At 37.5% G+C, this 20955-nt stretch overlaps 1 protein-coding gene across 1 annotated transcript in view; it reads left to right on the forward strand.

The window, feature by feature from the left end:
• PLCB4 (phospholipase C beta 4) overlaps positions 1–20955 on the forward strand; it is a 201970-nt gene that overhangs the window by 142288 nt on the left and 38727 nt on the right. The window contains exons 19-29 of the mRNA XM_084285056.1: positions 2310–2400; positions 3307–3402; positions 4922–5022; positions 6698–6733; positions 9456–9597; positions 10212–10296; positions 10523–10647; positions 12568–12619; positions 14943–15045; positions 17310–17474; positions 20260–20464. Of these exons, the coding sequence (XP_084141182.1) occupies positions 2310–2400; positions 3307–3402; positions 4922–5022; positions 6698–6733; positions 9456–9597; positions 10212–10296; positions 10523–10647; positions 12568–12619; positions 14943–15045; positions 17310–17474; positions 20260–20464 (1201 nt within the window). The remainder of the gene's footprint in view (positions 1–2309; positions 2401–3306; positions 3403–4921; positions 5023–6697; positions 6734–9455; positions 9598–10211; positions 10297–10522; positions 10648–12567; positions 12620–14942; positions 15046–17309; positions 17475–20259; positions 20465–20955) is intronic.

Below are 20955 nucleotides of genomic sequence, written 5' to 3' on the forward strand. Positions count from 1 at the left end.
TCCTTATCTGATTGTTCAATCTCTTCTGTACAGGGCTCTGGCAAGCAGCCTGGGGAAATCCATCCCCTTGATGTGTGACGCAATATCAGCTCCTATATAAAATACACCGCATACATTGTATTTCCAGGTCATACATAACTCTGCAACTTGCCAGTCACTGTTGAAAAACAATTAATTTTAAATTGCATGGTCTCAGTTGAGGAAACCTCCCATTTCAGCTGCACTTTGCATGCTTTATGCTCTGTATCAGGCCCTGCAGCCTAGGTGGCCCCCACTACTGCATTAACAATTAAATAAAGCAGAGTTCCCTGCAGTCTCATTTGGACTATCAAGTGCACTGTAATCTGCATGCACTTCACTCTCCTGCGTGGCAGGAGGTAATAACAGGCACTCCTCCACAAACAGTGTTTGAGGCATTAATAGCTTGTTATCCACTGCTTGCAACTACTCCCCCAGTCCTTTGCTACTCTCCTGAGCGATGTGCTCACTGTCTGCCAGCAGCCACCCAAAACCTACAGGCATTCTTCAGTGCTGTGGGAGACCATGTCAAAGAGGATTCTGCTGTATTTGTCATCTCCTGCCAGGGGCCTCCTGGTATTATCATTTTCAGAACTGTGCTTTTCTTGGGTTTCCTTGCATGTTGCAGGGACAGCAGCTCACCAGGCTTGGTGAATATCAGGTCATTGCCATGAAAGGCGCATCCGAGAGAACTAAGCCTGTAATGTTGCCTGCTAATGTATGTAGCACCTTGCCACGTTCCTCACAAATGACAACCTCCAATAGCTTTCAGGCAAGCCTAAAATAAAGCTGGCCAAAGAGAACCATGCTGCTACCTCAGGGCCCAGTAATTAGTCTCAGCTGCCTGTGCTCTGTAGCACTACTTAGCCTTCTGCAGTTTGTGCCCCTTCCTTGTTGTGGGTGAATTCGGTCCCCAGCTGCTACCAAAGCAAATGCGGCAGAGATGGCTGCAGGAGCCTGAATTGTGTATGAGTGCTTGTTTTCTGGTACTTCTACAGACTGAGGAGGACAGAGTTTAGAGAGAGACAGCACTGACTGAAGCAGATTTAGTTTTAAGGAAAAGGAAATATTTGTCCAAATGGGCATGCAGCTTTGCCGTGTGCCTGGGGATGCTTGGGGTTGAATGAGCTCTGCGGCACTGACATCTAGTGGAATTACAACCCAGGCACTCTCAGGATCAGTTGCATTTTGTCTTCATCCAACATGCCAAAACTCCAATGACTATGCTAGCCCTGGTAGTTATGGATATCGTTACCTTCTTGGAAGGAGGTTTGCACTCATTCTTGTGGCGTTGGGCTGTTTTATTTTTGTTGTTGTTATTTTTCCCTGGTTGTCAGTTGTCACCTCTGCTTCTTTTATTGGGTTTCAAGTTGTGGTGCTTTGTTCTTTTGTTTCATTGTCCACAATGCTGCTTCTGTGTAGCTCAGAGTTGGATTTAAGGATCAGAATATCAGAGTATTTCTTCTAAGAATTTTTACTAGTCCTGGCAATATTTTCTACTCCTGTATCATTTATAGTTAACTGGGAACCACAGTCCATTGTAGCAGTGACTCCCTCTATAATATCCTTAGCAAGCCTAAAGTGGAGAGTGCGTTACTTATCATATCCAAACTTGTTTCTTAGCCTCAGTGATGTGATGAGGCTTAAATCAGAGGACTTTTTTTTTTTTTCCCCAGTAATATATTTTCTCCCTCCTGGAGTTGGTGTAAAACCTTTAGTAGTACTTCCTGGTTATGTCAGACTTGCCATTTGGCTTTCACAAATACTGAAGATGTGACCCTGTAGCCCTACTGGCAAAAATAGTCTTCACTACTTAGCTAAGGACTGGGCAGAGTTTTCCGTTCACCAGTGCCAACCCACTTTTACTCTGCATATGTGGGCAGCCTCACTTATATTATTACAGCTTGAAGGGACTGTAACAGGTGAGTTATTTAGAGATGAAATTAGAAAGGGCTAAACTCTGACTTAAACTCCATGTGAGCCACATGTAGAGAAGGAAAGTAAGAAGTCCTCTGATGAATGGTTGGAGGTCTCTTCTGTGCCTACTGCTAGACAGCACAAAATGGGAGACAGTATGACCAGTGCAGATGAGGATGAGCACAGGTTTCCCATGAGATAGGGAAAAATCAGAGCAGACAACTTTAGTCAGACTACCTCCAAGGGTTGTGCCTGAGGTGGCACTGCTTGTTCACTGCCCCTTACCATTACAGTCCTAATGTCAAAATCCCCAACTGAGTTACAAAGAGGTCAAATAGATGTCATTAAAACCTTTTCTATAAATTATTTTACAGCTTGATCCAGGTAAAGCCTTACCTTCTCCTAACGACCTCAAAAGAAAGATTCTTATAAAGAATAAAAGGTTGAAACCTGAAGTAGAAAAAAGTAAGTAATCTTGTCTTAAACAGAAGTCTAGATTAATTTGCATGGACTTTGTTACTAAGGCTTCCAAATTGCTCATACATTTCTGTTAAAGAATATGAATTACATGTAAATGATACTTTGTTTGCCCTTGTGTTTCATATGACTGATAGAGCTTAGGCCTTGCTATCTGCATTCAGCAAGGGCATAGACAGACCTGGAAATGTAACCCTGGGACTTTATCAGATTGCTGTTCAAGCTAAAATATAACACAGATAGGATCTCTAGTAAATTCTGCCTACACTGGTATGTTTACATTGCTGTGTTTTTCCAGGATAAGCAAAAAATGAAATGGAATTTCAAATTGCTCTTCTTCTTGTTATTGCCAGTTCTGATATTTATCTCCTTTCAGTAATAATAATGTTGCTATCTTAGTTCCCAGTATGGCTGAAGTGATAGACCCTGGTCCTTCTCCAGTAACAGATAAGCATGCAGACCTTCTGCTGACTTCAGTGATACATGATTGTGTTCATACTGTCTTGCTGAAACGCACAAGGCAACTGAAAATTCAAGTGCCTTTTCTCCATTTGCATACATCAACCACCAAAGAGATAGCTGTCTACTTATCTTTTGAAGAACTAATATGCTCACTCCAAAGGTCTTTGAAGTCTATGGAAATATTTTCTGTAACTTCAGTGAGCTTTGGATACAGCTCTTACTGACCACTTTTCATATCTAAGAACAGTATGTGTCTAATGATGTTCATGCTCTGTAAAATTTTATTGCTAACTGAAAACTCGATCTTAAAGATCCCATTAAATAAAAGTATCTCTCATGATCAGAGAATCATTTATAATTGTTCTGATGTATTTAATTGTGTACAAACTGTTGATGTCATGAATGATTACTTTTTATTTTTCTTATGAACAGAACAGCTTGATGCTTTGAAAAAGATGATGGAGGCTGGAGAAACTGCTGCTCCTGTAAATATCCTGGAGGATGATAATGAAGAAGAAATAGAAAGTGGTGAGGATGTCATAGAGAGGGGCTCTCAAACACTGCCTATTGTAAAACAGTAGGCTGGCATCAGTAGTATGTGCATTACCCACAGAGTCACAGTCTGTGGCAGGAGCAGAAAGTGTGGGCTCAATGCAGGACCATTTATACAGACTTCCAGCCTTGCCATCTCATCTCACATAGATACTACAACTGCTCTTGGCTCTGTTATGGGCTGTGGTAGAAATGTGAGCTCAGTTAGTACTAGTGGTAATTTTTTACTTCTACTTACTGTTCAGAAATCATACTGGAGCAGAAACAAAGTCAGTTTTCACTGTACATATATGTGTTGAGGGAGGGAGGCAGTAGAGGGACTGGGAACCAGTAATCTTTGTTTCAAAAAGGGATTTTGTTACTATTTATAATGCTTGTGTCAACATCAGATTGGATTATTGCATTATCATTTATGAGGATAAAATCAAAGATAGGATTTTTTTTTGCCAAACTTCAGATGCCTTCAGTTTAAACATCTAGACATGAGCCAATGATGCTGAATGTCTTTATGGCCAACTGAGAAAAAAACATTTTTAGGTTGTGATTTACCTCACCTATGTCCACCTTCTGAAGGGATAAATCATTCAGTACCTGCAAGTGTCTGGACCACTGGCCTGTGACCCTGTGACTCTGACAGCAAATGTCCCAGCTTTAGCTTATCCCTTGATCCTCTCCTTGAATTTTTCCTAGCACAAAGCCACTGCTGTTACAGTCAGTAGAGTTCAATGCGATAGATATTCTTGGTGATCCACGGTGTCTGTCCTTACAGTTCTGGAAGAGACTGAAGTAAAATGATTTTTTGGAGAGGCCTCTTAGTGTCTTTCTTCAAATGACCTAAGAGCACAGAGGAGATTCTGTTGTTTGGCAAGCTGATTTCCATTGGAATGCTTATTTCTAATAATGCTATTATTAATTATGTGCTAGACCTCCAAGAGGCTCGAATAAGTATTTTCTAAAATTATTGTTTAAGTCCATCTGTGTAATATGGTTAATGACTTTTTGATAATAAGGGATGTTTTTAGCTTCTTTGAGAATACCATATTCTTAACAGAAAATCACCCTCAAAGCAAATGGGAAGGATCCCCTATAACAGGGGCACATGAGGAGTTTGTATGCAGGCAACCTTTTTCATATTTAGTTAGAGAACCCTGCCTTCATTTCTTGTTATTACCCCAAGCCTATATTGCTGGTGCATTTTTGTTTGTTTGTTTCTTTGTTGGTGGTGTTTTTTTGCCTTTTTTTTTAATCAATGATTCCTTCAAAAATATGCTCATAATATCCCTTATTAACCATGTCAAAACCACAAGAATCTAAGGCCTTATCTGTAATTTATTACTACTAAATCCTTGGAAATCTAATACCCTGGATTCTATTTCTATATAAAGGTATGCTGTAAGCAAACCTGTGTATTCAACTATTATTTGTTTCATGTTTCACACTAAAACAGCAGTTTGCTGTGGTTTTTGCACTGATCCTTCTTTCTTTTTTTGTGCAGCTGACCAAGAAGAAGAAGCTCATCCAGAATACAAATTTGGAAGTGACCTTACTGTAGATGATTACTGTCAAAAAGAAGCTGTTGCCATCAGTGTCAAAAAGGTGGGATTGCTTTTTTCTTATATCTCTTTGAAAGCTTTCCATGGAGGTGGGTGTAAAAGACATTGTGTTTTGTGGAAGCATCACAGCACAATCAGAAGAGTCAAACACAAGATCTTCACCAGATTCCTAATGTTTCATGAGAAGACAAAATTTTGTAGATCAAAATACCCTCTGCTTGTTCGGGCAGAATACTTATTTAGGAAACAGAATGAGTATGAAGGAAAAAAATGTGTACATGAAGTTGGAGGATTTGACCAAACATACTAATTAAAGGCAGCAAGCAGTTTCTTCCCTCTGGCTCTGATATTTTACTTTGCATCTCAGTTTTAGAGCCCTAAGATGAGGTGAATATCAGCTTTCTTGCTCAATAAAGCTTTCTTGCAAGGCTGCATCCTATGTCTTTGTTTCAGGGATTCTTTATCGTTAACTCTTAGGGTAGATTGTCCCTTTCATCTGCAGCACTAAAGGCAAAATAGGAAGATCACTCTCCAGAGGGGTGGTACTGCAGTGGGGCTGTACCAGAGAGCCAGGGGGCAGACAGCATAAGAGTCCCCTTTGTTCAACTGGTGCTTGATTTAGTGCAATTTAGTTTTCAGGAACAGAATATTGCTTGACAATAATTAGATACAGACCACTGGAATTCAAAACTAAGCCTGCTCTGGTCCTGAAGACAGTATTGCTACTTGTTACAGGGAAACAAAACAAAACAAAAATTGAGTACTAAGGTATCTTATCAGATCATGCTTCTCTGTCACTCAAGTGTTTTGGCCACTTCTCACCTACCTGGCTACCTTTGGATCTTACTACAGATAGAAGTATAGGTACAGAAAATCTTTCATAGTAGATGTTGCCCTTGGCACTGTGTCTCTCTTCAGCAGTATCACAGAGACATCAGACCTGTCACCTTTTTGGTTTCTCTTCAGTTCTCCATCTTTGCTTCTTCAGTATTTTTGTGGATCTTTGCACTGAACTGTTTAACTCCTCTGTTCTAGGGCTGGTTTCACTTGCTAAATAAACTTGTCCTTAACTACCTGAGCATTTTTCTGTTTATTACTTTTATTTTGTTTTTCAAATTAGTCACTCATCATCAATATATACCCTTTGTTAACTCCTCTGCTTCTTTGCTGATCAGTGACTTGATCCTTATTCTTTAGGAATGTATATTCAGAGCCAAGTCAACATTTATCTAAGACACTTGGTACTGGCAGTTTATAATTGAAGACAGACAGCAGAGAGGCTCACTTGTCCCATTGCAAATAGCATCTTGAGATAGGCCTTTTCCAAACATGGACATCGAAAGCACATTTACAGCTTTCTTAACCCTTAAATTTTCAGAGTCCGGGCAGCCTACATATCCAGATGATCCTGGTGTGACATTCTTTCATTCTTCTCTGAAATTTCCAGTCCCCGACATCTAGTGATAAGAACTGGGCTTAACTGTCTGGCATCCTCTCTCCTGTTCTAACTGCTAGCCAGCTGCTGACTTTCCTACCTTGTGTACCCAAATTTGAAAGAAACTTCAAATTTTTGCATATGGGATAGATGAGCCATGCAACAAAGTGGAAAAGGGTGTACTTTTTGCTAAATGCATTAACTTTTTGAGTTTTTTTTCCTTACTGTGAGTGTTTCCTATTGCATTTTCCTTGGGTAATGCATATATATTTTTTCCCCTTAGGCTGTTGAAGATTCTGAGCAAGAAAACAATAAAAAGGTGACATGTAGGCTGTTACATAGTTTGTTTTATTGCTTTATATATAAAATACATATTACATGCATTCTTAGTGGTTTGCCAATTTTATGTGCAGTTTCACTTCTCCTACAGTACATTTCTGAAAGTGACTCTGCCTCCTTTCCTCCTCTTTAGTTGTATACTGGTGTTAGGTCTCAGAAAACATGGGGACAGACAGGAGTGCATGACTTGTACCTGCTTAGAAGTGTCTGATCTCAGTCTCAAATGTCATGCACTGGGAAACAGCAGTTCTTTGGATGGTGTTGAGATGCATCTTCCCCATTATTTTGTTTGTTTGAGTTTTGTTTTATTTTTAATCCTTTCCCTTACCTTGACTGCACTTTGTTTTCCTTTCTCTTTTTCCTCCTTTTGCTCTCCCTTGGGACTTCAGCATTTATCTTCTCCCAAGAATCCCTTCTGTAAGACTCTTTCCACCTCCTTCCACTCTTCTCCATCCTTCTCTTCTGTCATTAAAATTGCTCCTGTTCTAACCACACTTTGTTTCAGTCTATTTTGTTTTCTAAGTGGGTTCTGATTCTTTTCTTGATGGTGGGGAGGTACAAATAACCTGGAAAGATCAACTCTCCCTTTGTTCTCTCTCTCCCCTAAAAGTGTCATGTCCTGTCATAACTATTACGTTGTCTCTGTAGTCTTTAAGAAACATCCCATCCCTAGTTCACTTCCCTAGTTCATAGTTTTAAAGTTCAAAATTATTAGCTGTGAACACTACAAAAAGCATAGCCTGTTTATTGTTAAAAATTGCAAGTCTGCAGGTAACCAAGATAAAATTAGTGGCCAGTAGATTGTCTTAGAAAATGGTCATAGAGATGGTGTGTCAGTAATTTAGTCATACAGCTGTACCCTGCAGGGTGCTATTGTTCAGCACTAATGCATAAAGTTTTGAATTCCTTTTCACTGTGATTCAGTACTTACATGTTTTTGGATCAAAATAGTAAACTATGATTAGCAGTTCTGAGCAGTCAGCAGAAGGCACATTGAAGAAGCCTGGTTTTTAGAAGCTGAGCGGTCAGTTCTTCCTGAATATTGGCCTTCCAACAATGATGAACCTGAAATGCACTAGTTTCCTTTGAAGGAATTTGGCCTTAATTTGATCTAAACTATATTACAAAATATTGATTTGCTAACAAAAAAGCCTATATTCTACTAATAAAAGCATGCATCATTTGGCATATTCGGGAAACAAATCTGTGAACCCTCAACATTTGGATTCCTGAAAAGCAGTTGGTTTGAGCCCTGGTGAGCAACACTGAAATAAGCATCAGTTTGATTTCATGGGCCTCTGGAAGTTTAATTCAGTCTAAACTGTGAATAAAACCATGTGTACCTGGACTCATTCTGGTAACTTGTCTATTCCACACAGTCCTTGTGACTAATCTTAGCATATCAGGGCGTATATTTTTTCCTGGAATTTGTTTTTTGAAATGTGTCAGAACTATATAGCAGGTGCAGGTAAATGCCCATAATACTGACAAGTAGATTCACATTTACTTTTATCTTCCATTTCCCGAATAAACAAGTTGCAGTAGTTTAGGTCCTGTGGACTGCCTTCTTCCATGCTTTAATGCTGTGAAGTATGATGACGCTTACTGCTTAAGAAAGGACTTTGCAGTTATTCACTGTTATGCACTATTTGCTGATACAATAATGGAGGAGAACTTCCTGACAAGCACGGATTGCATTCTGAAAATAAAAAGCTGTGCTTTAAGAAATTTTGAAGATACTTAGTACTTTGGTGTTGAAGTTCACAGTCAGCCTACAGGATGCTAGATTTTTTGGTAATTGGTTCACTGGTAGGAGAACAAGCAAACAAGTTTGTGGAAAAATGCTGTGAACTGTAAACCTTGCAGAACTTGCATGAATTTACGGAGATTTTTTTTTTCTTCTCCCCAGTGAAAAGAATATATTTCAAACTGATTTAGGGAAAGGAAAAAGTGGAAGGAAGATTGACAGGTAGACAGTTTGATCCGCAAAAGTTGGCAGGTAGATCCACATGAGAAGTGCTTCATATTGTGGTTTTCTATGACGTGAGATACTTGCAGAAAACTTGCAGTTCTATTAAAATATAGTGCATCCTCACGTAAATCATGGATTCACATGTTTATTCTTGTAAGTGGCCAGAGATATGAGCTTGGTACCATGTCTCTTGTTGGTCTTGTGACATCTATCTCTCCAATGAAAGCTGCAAATCCTATTTTTTTGGTTTGCTTTTATAAGTAACAATTAGCATTTGAATCAATTTGTGTTTTGATGCTGAGAAAGTTGTTCTCAGTACACAGTGTGCACTACTCCACAGTTCTTATCAGAAAATGTTTACTAAATTGCAGTTCTTAGGAATTTATGTGACAAAGAGCATGATCTCCCAGCATTGTTCAGTCCATTGTAACGTTTCTCTTTTATCCCCAAAATTACCCTACTAACATCATGAAATATTACCCACTGCTTAGGATCTTCTTTTTTTTGATCATCAGTCCTCTCACATGCATCCTGTAATATCGAGAATGTTTGCTGCATATATCAGCAAGAAAATAAATCATAATTTGTGACATGAAATTTCCTCTTTTCTTATATAAATATGCATTTTCTTTAACTTTCTGCAGATTTGGGTATACTTTTGTGTCACATTTTAAAATCTAACAGTATTTGCATGCATAAATAGTGATTATTCTTTTTAATGTGTTTTCAGGGTTTAGTAACTGTTGAAGATGAACAAGCGTGGATGGCATCTTACAAATATGTAGGTGCCACAACAAATATACATCCATATTTATCAACAATGGTCAACTATGCTCAGCCTGTAAAATTTCAAGGTTTCGATGTAGCAGAAGGTAACATAAAAGGTTGAATGAAATAAAAGTATTTGTCTGCTTATTTTAGGTAGTTTTTTTTAATATTTATATTTCATGAATTTAGAAATAGATTTAGTTTAATGACTGTCATCCGTCTCCCTGAATATAAAGTTAGCATGCTATTCTATTGATCATCCACATGGAGTCACTAAATTACTGGGAGAATATGTAGCTGTTGGGGTTGATTATATTCTATAGACCCTTTCAAATAAATTACTTTTTTTTTTTAGTTCATCTTTCAGTAAAGTAAGGTGAGAGTGGTTGTCACAGTGGTCAGCAGTTAGCTGAAGCTTTCATATTGCACTACTAGACCATTTATCGTGTTGTTTGTCTTATCTAGCAACACAACATAGGCTCTAAAAAGCAATTTTCTCCTAAAGAAAAAATTAAAGTTTTGATTGTTTCCCAGGAAGTGAAAGAAAATAGCAAGTCAGAACTGTTGCTTAATTTCTCTTCAGTATAATTTGATTCAATGAGTGACAGATAGCGGGAAAGCAGACCTAAATTTGCTATATCCGTCTGTTAGGCATAGTGTATTATTTTGAATATGATATTACAAAAGTGCTTTAAAATATCTTGTCTCTTCTTTCTAGAACGTAATATTCATCATAACATGTCTTCTTTCAATGAATCAGTTGGACTGGGGTATTTGAAGACCCATGCCATTGAGTTTGTGAAGTATCCTTTCAAGTCCTCCTGGCTATTACTAGGACCTCCTCTCTATTAATGCTACAGATAAACAACAAATGGACACTTCTAGATTTGCAGTGTTCCATGTCTATAGAGGAACAAAGAAAGTAGCTTTATAAGAAACAGTAAGATTAATGTAAGAAATACTGAAGTTACCAGGATGTGACCATGCATTTCTATGATGTTATTTCATTTTCCTTGATGAATTATACAGTTATAATAAACGACAAATGAGTCGGATATACCCAAAGGGAGGCCGAGTGGATTCAAGTAATTACATGCCTCAAATTTTCTGGAACGCTGGCTGCCAGATGGTCTCACTGAACTATCAGACCCCAGGTAGGCAGCAACGACCAGTGAACCTCGATCCTAAAGAATGATTTGGACAGTAACTCTCAAACAGATGCCATGGATTTGCTTCTGGCATTTTTTGAGGAAACGGACATATGGCTAAATAATATGGTGGGGGGGAATTATGGAAGCGTAAGATAAGGAGCAATTAAAAAGCTCTACTCTGAAGGAAAATTTAGTCTCCTTTCATGGGAAAATAATAGAGTACTATAACTTCTCAAATGATAATGTTTTATTAATAAAAATATTAATTGCAGGGGGATTGCTGTTTTCACAAAACACTGCTTTGGCACAGTTTTGTGTGCATCTCCAAAATAAAGATGAAGGGAGTATACAAATTAAGATGGTAAAAAGTAGTGACTGTGCCAAGTGCGTTTCTAGACCAACTGTTGTGAAGTGTTAGAGAGTCATGTGTTTAGCATCAAAGAATGAGGTCTGAGATCACATCTTAGAGAACAATACCCAGGACTGTAAATGCCTCTCCACAGCAGATACTGAGAGGAGTTCTGTTGTTCTGTTCAATCAAGGTGTGAGTGTAACTAACAGGGTGTTTGTTTTGTTTCCTTTTATAATTAATATAGGAATGTCTTCGGCTATATATGTAAAAGAGCAGTTTTTCCATTTTCATCTTGTAGCTGTGATAGGACCAATGTTCTGTATTTTTTTGCTTTTCTTTTCTTTAAAGGTGATTTTGGTACTGTAGAAACTTCTAATGATCACGAGCTCTGTTCTTGGCACCCTTGCCATGACTGATTTCTAACTGAGGAGGCAAGAGAAAGCTGTACTGGAGTAACTGCTCGTAAACCAATTACTGAACATGGTTTGGAGATCAGAGCACATATGCAAGCTTAACTCTTCTCCCAGTACTGCTTCTGCCCATTGCACATTGTTCTCAGCCCCTTTGTATTGCAAAGTAAGAGTGTTAATTTTGTAATTGGAAATGAACAACTTTCCTCTGTTAGTCTTCCATGTTCCGGCGGTGCTGGCAAGCTGAAGAACAATTGAGGAAATAGAAGCTAAGGCTGTCCAGTAGGGTAAATAATACCTCATATGAGCATATGAAAATCTTGTATTTTGTGTAACAGAGAACATATAGAAGAAATGTTGTTCCCTTTTATAAGTAGTGTCTATGAGCAAAAGAAGACCTTTGTTATTGCTAAACAAGGATGTTGTGTTCCAGTGTAATTTGAAACCCACAGGAAAACATATAAAGTTTGGGAGAGGGTTTCTGTTTACTCTTCTGTCTTTATAGACAAATGCCATAATAATGCACCAAATAAAACTCAGGTGCCTTAAAAGTTGAAACTAAGCAATGCTGCAGTGATATCTGTGGTTTCTTTTTGTGGTACTTTATTCAATTAAATCCTTAGAAAAAGAGCAATATTCATCTCGCCTTCTTTAAGACATCAGGATACAGGCATCTTAATCAGAGGTGGTGGTTCTGTATGATCACTGGCGAGAAATACACAATTCCAGAATGTTTGCTTTAGATGTCTATCTTAGAACAAAATTAATTTCACTGTTAAAAGTGTCTGTTATTTAAAGTGATTCTGGATCACTAGCATGAAGAGAGCAATCTGTACTGTAAATGCCAAAAGTTAGATGACTAAAATCCTATCCCAGGTACTTAACAACCACAGACTATGTTTGAATTCAGGGAGAAACTGTTTTCTAAGCACTGCTTGTGCTTCAGCGTGGTTGATAAAGCTTTTATAACTGTGAAGAAGCCTGAAGTTTTCATATTGCTTCCTTTTGGTTTGTAGGTCTGTGTGTATTTTATATGCATTAAATTTAAATTTTCATTTAAACTGATTATTTTGGACATACAGTCTTATTTTCTTCTCCAAAAAAGATTGTTCATGATCTGCATTATTCAGGAAGAAAGTAATTTTTTTTCTCTTTTGACAGATTTAGCAATGCAGTTGAATCAAGGAAAATTTGAATATAATGGATCATGCGGGTGAGTGATGTGATTTAAACTGTTGTCACTGTGTATCAGAATTCTTTACTATGGCTTTAATAAAATTTTGTCACTATTAATTATGTGTTACAAAAGAAAAATGGGATGTTAAGTGAGGAGTAGAAATTAACAGAATTCAGGGAAATGAATATGCTTTTTAATGATGCCCAGTTTTTAAAGATGAGATAGAAGAAGCTTTGTGTACAAATTATGAAGATGATCAGGAATACTATTCACAGTTACTTAAATCCATCTTCAGCTTCTGTTTTCAATATTTTTTTTTTCAAAAATATGACTGAGAATGAAGATTCATTGCAAGTTCACAGAATATCCAAATTTCCCTGTCTGTTTTTTTTTTTTTTTTTTTTTTTGTCCTTGTTGTTTTTTGGTTGGTTGGTTGGTTGATTGGGTTTGTTTTTTAGTCTGTACTTTGTGTGGAGAGCAGATTTCACAGAAAATGGTGTTTCATCTCTAAGTTCTTGCTCATTACTTTTGCATGAAAAGGGGTTCTCAAGCAATGTTGATAGATTCATTTTTTTTTTGGATGCTGAGTGTGTACCTTAATAGGATAGATTGATCTTTAATATCAGTAGAAGGGAAAAAGTTTGAGGAATTGTAGGAAATGACAGTCCAGAAACACATTAAAGTCTGCAAGGTCATCCTGGAGAAGAAACAACTCTTTTACTCATGGAAGTCTTATTTAGAAGGAAAATCTGAGTAGGTGGAACTTGGTAAAAATTCTTCTTCTGCAGAATGGTCAGCATAGTACTTCGCCTCTCCATACCTTATTTTCAAATGTGAACTCTTCCAATAAAGGCTGTTGGGTTTCTCAAAAGTGCAGTCTTTGGTCATGTCAGGAAAAAATAAAAATCCTTATGCCAGAGTATGGTTCCTTTTTTATTTGATTCACTAGCCTAGGAGAAGAGCAACTATGTACTTCTGGCAAATTCTCTGAGACAGGCTTCATTATCCAGTAAATTTCTTGGTTCTTGTGTGAGTCTTCTGCTATTACAGTAATATAGTGGTAATAGATAGTAATATAGTGGTAATATTTTGTAAATGTGGTGCTGTTTCATCACAGAGAGAAAATACTCAGGGCAATGAAAATAAAAAAATAAATTTCCTTCAGTCTGTTATCCTTTTTTTTCTCTGATTTACAGTTTTCATGCTGGTGAAAGGAGAGCATGAATATTTTTTATTTCAGCAGGCCTGAAGTCTAGGCTTAGCATGTTTCAGATAGTTCCCTTCTGCCTGTAGTCTACTTTAAATCCGTAAAATATTATAAAATTGCACTCGTTTTTAATGTGAGAATAGTAAATAATATTACTTTCCTAAATGGAAACCGTGTTATGAAAAATAGGAGAAAATGCATTGAGAGTCTGTCTTTCAAAGTTTTTCTAGCATTTTTTAAATTATTCATGAATCCTGCATAGGCCTTTATAACATTGTCTACCTGTGATTGCTAGAGAGACTAGAGTGTGGATTTAAAAAATAAATAAAAAATTAAAAAAAAAAAAACTAGCAACTGCTGTCTGTCAGGGCTACAGAATTAGCAAGATGACTCCAGTTACATGTTTTCTTCCACCAGTGGAACAAAATTCCTCTCATATAGCGTAGCATTTTTGTGGCTCAGCTATTATTTTATTCTGATGGCAGAATCCTTGGCTTTTGATTCACTAGTGCACATATTAGCTTCAGTGATATGTTGATCCAGTGTATAGTCCTCAGGGATGTATTGTAAGTGTTATTATGGTAGCACCTTTCGTGCTACTATAATTAACAATCTGTCAGTACTAACATCAGCTGTTTTCCCCAAGGTTTTATAACTGAGATGAAAAAATTAGCTTCAAGCTGAATTTTATTGTATGAGTCTTGACTCTCTGGAAGTATTTCATTAAAAAAAAAAAAAAAAAAAAATTTGTATGTTTCTGCATTTTTCTTTGTATTTTTCAAAAGCATTAAAGAAATAAAGTAAATGGGAGCATCTATTTTTTATTATATGATAACTCACTGTATTTTTAAAATGTGTTACTAAATTATTTTGAAATGTCCTTTATTACATTACATTTATTTTCCTCTTGAGATCCAGGATTGATTTAATCCCTCACTAGCTGGTAATTCAAAATTAAGAATAACATTTATCTCTATTCTAGGTACGCAGTGTTATTTCCTCACACTTGCAGCTAGAATGAGTCTGTATTTCACAGCACTGTAGAAGAGTTTGTTGTTTGAAGCCAGAACATCCATTTCCATTTATTATGTAGTTAATACAAGTACAGTTTCCACAAAAGAATAACTTTCTTCTTCTTTTTCTTGAAATAAGCTATCTACTTAAGCCAGATTTCATGCGGCGACCAGATCGAACGTTTGACCCTTTCTCTGAAACTCCTGTAGATGGTGTAATTGCTGCAACATGTTCTGTACAGGTAAGACTGCTACAGACAAACTTCTGTCATCTCACAACATCCAAAATCACATTTAAATGTGAATAGAAATAGGATAGCTGCAAAAACTGTTTGGGTTATCTGTATGCCCTCAGATTTTTTTTTGTAGTTGTTTGTTTGTTATTGTTGTTGTTTGATTGCAGGCTAAGACATCTGTGTTTACTTGATCTGAATTGAACATGATATAATTAGAAATGATTTGTTATTACACATTTTCACTGAACATTAAGCCCTCTCATGCTCTTCTTTACATCAGAAATGAGCAAATGAGTGGAGTTCATTTATGTGGATAGTATGAAACTGTACAAATTTCACTCCTCGCTACAAGGCAAGGAGGAATATGGGCATATGTGGACAGGATATTTTCAAAATAAGTAGAGAAAAGTGGCTCTGTGAGAAAAGTGGCTGTGATTGAGGTCATTACTTTAGAATCATCTATGACTAGCAAAGTTTGTAAATCTTCTGTTGTGGTTCCAAAACATAGCTAGGCATCGCATTTTGGTAATTGTTTGTAAATCCTATTTTCTGATTTGACACTTGACTCTCTTTGCTCAAATACCCTATGAGCAGCTTAACAAAAGTTTGGCTTTCAGTTGTCTCTTTTTGTGTGTAGCAGAGATCTCAAAATCTCTCTGAACAAGGATTCATTGTGCATTGTAGACAATCAAGTTTCATTTGCACCTCCAGAAGAATAAAAACTTAAAAATTAAAACAAAATTTAAAGGCAGCACAATCTTTCCAAGGAGGAAGTGGGATCTGGCGGTGAGAACATTGTGCTACAGAGCACTAGAGATGGTTCTTAGATCACTTATTTTGTCATGTGTTTTTCTTGAGTGACTAAAACTTGTGTATAATTCCATGCTTCTTCCTTGAACCTGTAAGAATGGAATAATAATGTCAACCAATTCATTCAAGATTTGTGGAGGAAAAATATAAAAGGTTTTGTTTGCAATGATTACTGTTTGGTGCCTACTCTGAGTTGGGGCTTTGCTGAAGAATGCTGTGCATATTTGACATGTGGGAAGATACAGTCCTTACAGAGGAGAATGTACAATCTTATTAAATAGAAAACATGCTCGGTGGATGTAAACAGCAGGAAGAGCGCACAGGAGAGAGAGAAAGAGATGGATCAGGGTTATACAAGGAGTCCATCTTCTGCTGCATAGTCTGTTGATTCTGAATTTTATTTGTACTGCAGTGATAGCTAAAAGCCCTGACAAAGAGCAGGACTTCCCTTGTAGATGCATACCGTTATTTAAAAATAAAAAACTGTAAGAGTAGACCAAAGCCAGTGCTGGTGCTCCTCAACCACAGAATTTTCAGATTTGTTATCCAGAGTGTTCCCTGGAAGAATGTTAGATCATGAAAAGAAAAGAATGTCTCAAATAAGCTTAGATCTGCAAAATTGCGTTTCAATGATTTTCTTCCCTCCTTGATCTTAGTAATGAAAACATTAGCTGTATTTTTAAGTAATAGATCATCTTGATGGAATAGAAATTTGCCCTGGAGTAATCACCTGCTGTGACTAGATTAATCTTGACTTGAAGTAAAATCACAGCAAATCTTTATATACATAGTAATACAGAGGAGTCATGCATGGTGTTTTGTTTGCTTGTTTGTTTGCTTTTTAAGCATCATGCGTTTTCCAGACAAAGAATATAGAATTAGATTGACATGTGATTTCTATAAAACCTGCACCAAAGAGAAAGAAGAGCAATACGTTCCTTTTACAACTTTGTAAAGGAGACACATAATGGATTCTGAACAGAAAAGTTTAAAGCATATTTTGAGAGCAGTTGCAAAATAGTAGTGTCCAATGTGCTTGTTTCATTCAGTATGTTTTGTTAAAACTTTGAATGCCTCTGTAGACAGCAGCTAATTGGGCTCTTGTGTTATGACTTGTTTATAACTTTTAATACCATAACGTAGTGAGTGAAGTCATTTTTTGTTTGTCACATTTCACATTTATAGAGCTTACTCTGTAAGCTCATATAAGAGAACTATAATGAAAATTAAGGTTATATTTAAGGTCTTATCATAATTTTTCCAAGTAAGTGCAATTTTACCAGTAATTATACCATTTTCAGATGATTAAATAAATATCTGCTCTGTATAAAGCTTTTGTCGGAGTGCCTTGACTAAATAAAAAATTATCAGTATTTCCAGTATTCATATTGTGCTGTGTACATTGTATTGTTGATATTCTCTGTACTGCTTTTCCTAACTCTTCTGTTATTATGTTGCAGGTAATATCTGGTCAGTTTTTATCAGACAAAAAAATTGGTACGTATGTAGAAGTGGATATGTATGGTTTACCCACGGACACAATACGTAAAGAATTTCGAACACGCATGGTGATGAACAATGGTCTGAACCCTGTTTACAATGAAGAATCATTTGTATTTCGAAAGGTAGGATATTTGGAAAGCATGGTTTGTCGTTGCCAGCCCTTTTGCACATGAGCATCCTTGCTCACTTGAGCTACCCTTCCCTGCTTCAGTCTGACTGCTCACATGAATAAGTGCTGCTCCCATGAAAAAGGGTTTGTAGGGTTCCTGTTTACTACAGTAAACAATCTAAAGCTGAAATAAGCTTTCAAGAGATTTTTTTTTTTTAATTTTGCATTGTTTTGCTTTTCTAATGGATAACCTCTGTAGCTGTCACATGATTTTTTGTTTCTGTTTGGCTTTTCCCTCCCCTTTGCTTTCTCTTCCCACTCGGAGGTAGCCACCTCCATCGTGGCCATGCCTGTGTTCAAGGTATGCAGTCTGCTCAGAATGAGCCCCCGCTGGTGGACACCATCATTCCTTGGAGATTTCTTCTTCCCTGCCCTGGCAGTGGCTGCTATCTTGCACTGTTCCTTCAGCCCAGAGGGCAGGTGAGATGCTGCATCCAAAGCTAAGGTCAATGTTATTACATGGAAAAGTTGGAAGGGTGCTGTGTTCCTCAGATGTGTTGCCAGCTCCCTCCTCCATGTGCATTATGTACCTTTTTTTTTCCTCAATAACAAAAGAAAAACAAACCTTTTTTTCTTAGTATGGGGGATTTAGAAAGAGAGATCAGCTGTTATTGCCCATGTTCAGTTTTTATCTGTCAGTCTTTATATATATGACACACACACACACACATATATATATATACTTTTTTTGTCAGCTGGAGTTTCATCCAGACTACATGTGTTAGCAGTGCTGTCTTTGAGAGTGTCTGTTTCGCTTACACCTGTTTTGTTGTCATGCAGAATTGTTGCTCTTTTATTCCAAAGTGACAGACTTTGCTGTGTGGTGATACCACTTTACTCTTGGGTATATGACACACGTCATCTGCTTTCTAAACAGTATAACTATTTTTAATAGAAATGTAATTAATGCAAGAGACTCTTCTGAACTCAGATATTTTCTGAAATGAATGTGAATTCAAGCGCTTTACCCTGTGTATGAGAAGACCCAGGGAAATTGCTTAAGTACGTGACAGGCAATCATGCTGCCCATGGCTTGCTGGCCATATGGCCAGCATCTGCTGCTTTCCAATTTGTCAAATCAAAAGGCCCATAAAATACAGGGTGCACTCAGCTTCACTGTAAAACCAGGGAACCTGTATGTCATGACATTAATATGATGGCTGATGCTAATATTCCTTGGACTTTCTGCTCCACTCTGCAATAAACAATTACATGGTCATACGTTCTCTCAAATAACTCATACTGCAAGTCAGACAAGAGATTATTTTTCTTCATCCCAGGTCATTATTGTATCAAGTTCAGCACTGTAATCAAAACGGATATTGATGACCAAGGCAGATGAGTAGCGTGAGCACAGCAGGAACAGTTCTGGTTGAAGGAAATGAAAATGTGAGGTGCACAGTGTTAAATGTCATGAGGGTGGGAATGCCTTCAAGGACACCCTAGAACAAATGAACAGAGAGGGAACCGTAACCTTCTTAGTCCCCACTCCTGCTCCCTAGTCAGTCTCTGAGCCCATCAAGTAACGAAAGATGTACTCATCTGTGGCCTGTAAAGGAGAGATCTTACCTGACCTATTTGGGTTACAATGTTCTCCTTAAGCTGATGTTTAATCCTACACAGTTGTTCTCAGGTAACACGTTCAATTGTTTTTCTGTCATGTTTTGTTGTTTTTAATTAAAATAAAGCTTCAGTCATTATAACCAAGTCATGTGTTGTCGCTCTGTTGTGTAAGGGGAAATGTGGGTCAGTCCTGGTAGTAACCTGTGCTGTGAATGTGTAGTTATCACTCATCCTAAGCAGTAGAGCAGGACATTTATGAATAGCTCAGGTGGGTACAGAAACCAAAAACATACTTTATTTTGTGGCTTCTAAGACCTAAAGTTAAATTGTTAGGGGGAAATTCTAAGGCAGATGGTAGATGCAATTTACTTAGGTCTTTTGTACCATAAGCATCAATGAATAGAACTGGGTAGGGAAAGATTGGGAAAACCTTTCTCAGCACACAGTCACATCAGACTGACACAGAGGCTACACATCTTGGTTAGTCTGTCTTCTCCTTGCTGCGCCACACACAGAGGCAGCATCTTTGTTCTTAGGAAGAAAGGGGATTTTTTGCTATTCTTTTGATCACTCAAGGTGAGAGCTGACAGATGCAGATAGCTGGCAGCATCCCTGCCCACCATGCATACCTTTCATGTTTTGAGTACCCACTTCGACTGGCAGCACACCATTTCAGCGGGTCTTTCACCCTGTCTTGTCCTCTGTCTGCTTCTCCACTCTGCAGAACCCATAGTTCAGCATGCATCCCCATCAGCTTGTGCTTGCATTCCTTCCATTCTTAATTGCCCTTTTGGATACATCCCACATTCAGTCTTTGGGTCAGAATTCTTCCCAATTCAGTGCTATCTACTCTTCAATTGCCATGGTATCTGCTATTTCCCAAATAGTATTTACTTGCCTGTTATTGATGTCACCAGTAACGTAAAATAAATACACAAAATATTTAGCTAGTATAAGTGTAAGAATGTATAATTCTGAAATCACCTATTATTTATAGTGAAAAAAAAATAGGAAAGGGAATCTGAAAGTATGAGGTTTGCAAAGACTGATGTTATCTTTCAGTGATGAGTCTGTTTCTAGCATACAAAGTGAATGAGCAGATTGCTTCAAACATGGGAGGTGGGGAGGGTGCTACTGTATTAGTCATTAAATGTCTTCATTTTATGGCTTTCCAGGTTATTCTTCCTGATCTGGCTGTCCTGAGAATAGCAGTGTATGATGACAATAATAAGTTGATTGGTCAGAGGATCCTGCCTCTGGATGGTCTGCAAGCAGGTTACAGACACATTTCACTTCGGAATGAAGGCAACAAACCACTCTCTCTTCCAACAGTTTTCTGCAACATTGTGCTTAAAACATATGTGCCTGATGGTTTTGGAGGTGAGATAAACCTGTACTTCTGTGTACTGTAAATCTTGACTGTTGTGGAAGTGCTGAAGTACTGTGGTGTCAGTATACCAGCCAGGAGTAGACATGCATTGCTGGAAAGATGAGGTTTCCACTGGAAAGATGCTGTGGAAACCTCACATCTTCAGTTTAGAAACCAGGTTTCTGACCAAGTACATTGGTGTTAATGGTAATGAAATGTGTCCTGTTAAATTACAAAAAATTATGGGACATAAACAGAAAACAAACTCTAGCATTAGTTTGTTAATACAAGGAAGTGTTTTGTTGTTTTGTTTTTTTTTTGTTTGTTTGTTTGTTTTGTTGGTTTTTTTTTCTGATGTATAGGTTTGCAAGGGTGACATGTATTTAAGCTGTAGTGTTTGTCCTATAGGTCTAGACATGCACTCTATCAAACAACAAAGCCACTTTTGTAGTCCTGAGAATATTGGCGTATTGTTGTTAAAAACGGACAGTGAAAAAAATCA

This window comes from Netta rufina (assembly GCF_964035555.1).
Source record: "Netta rufina genome assembly, chromosome: 3".
Classification (NCBI taxonomy): Eukaryota; Metazoa; Chordata; class Aves; order Anseriformes; family Anatidae; genus Netta; species Netta rufina.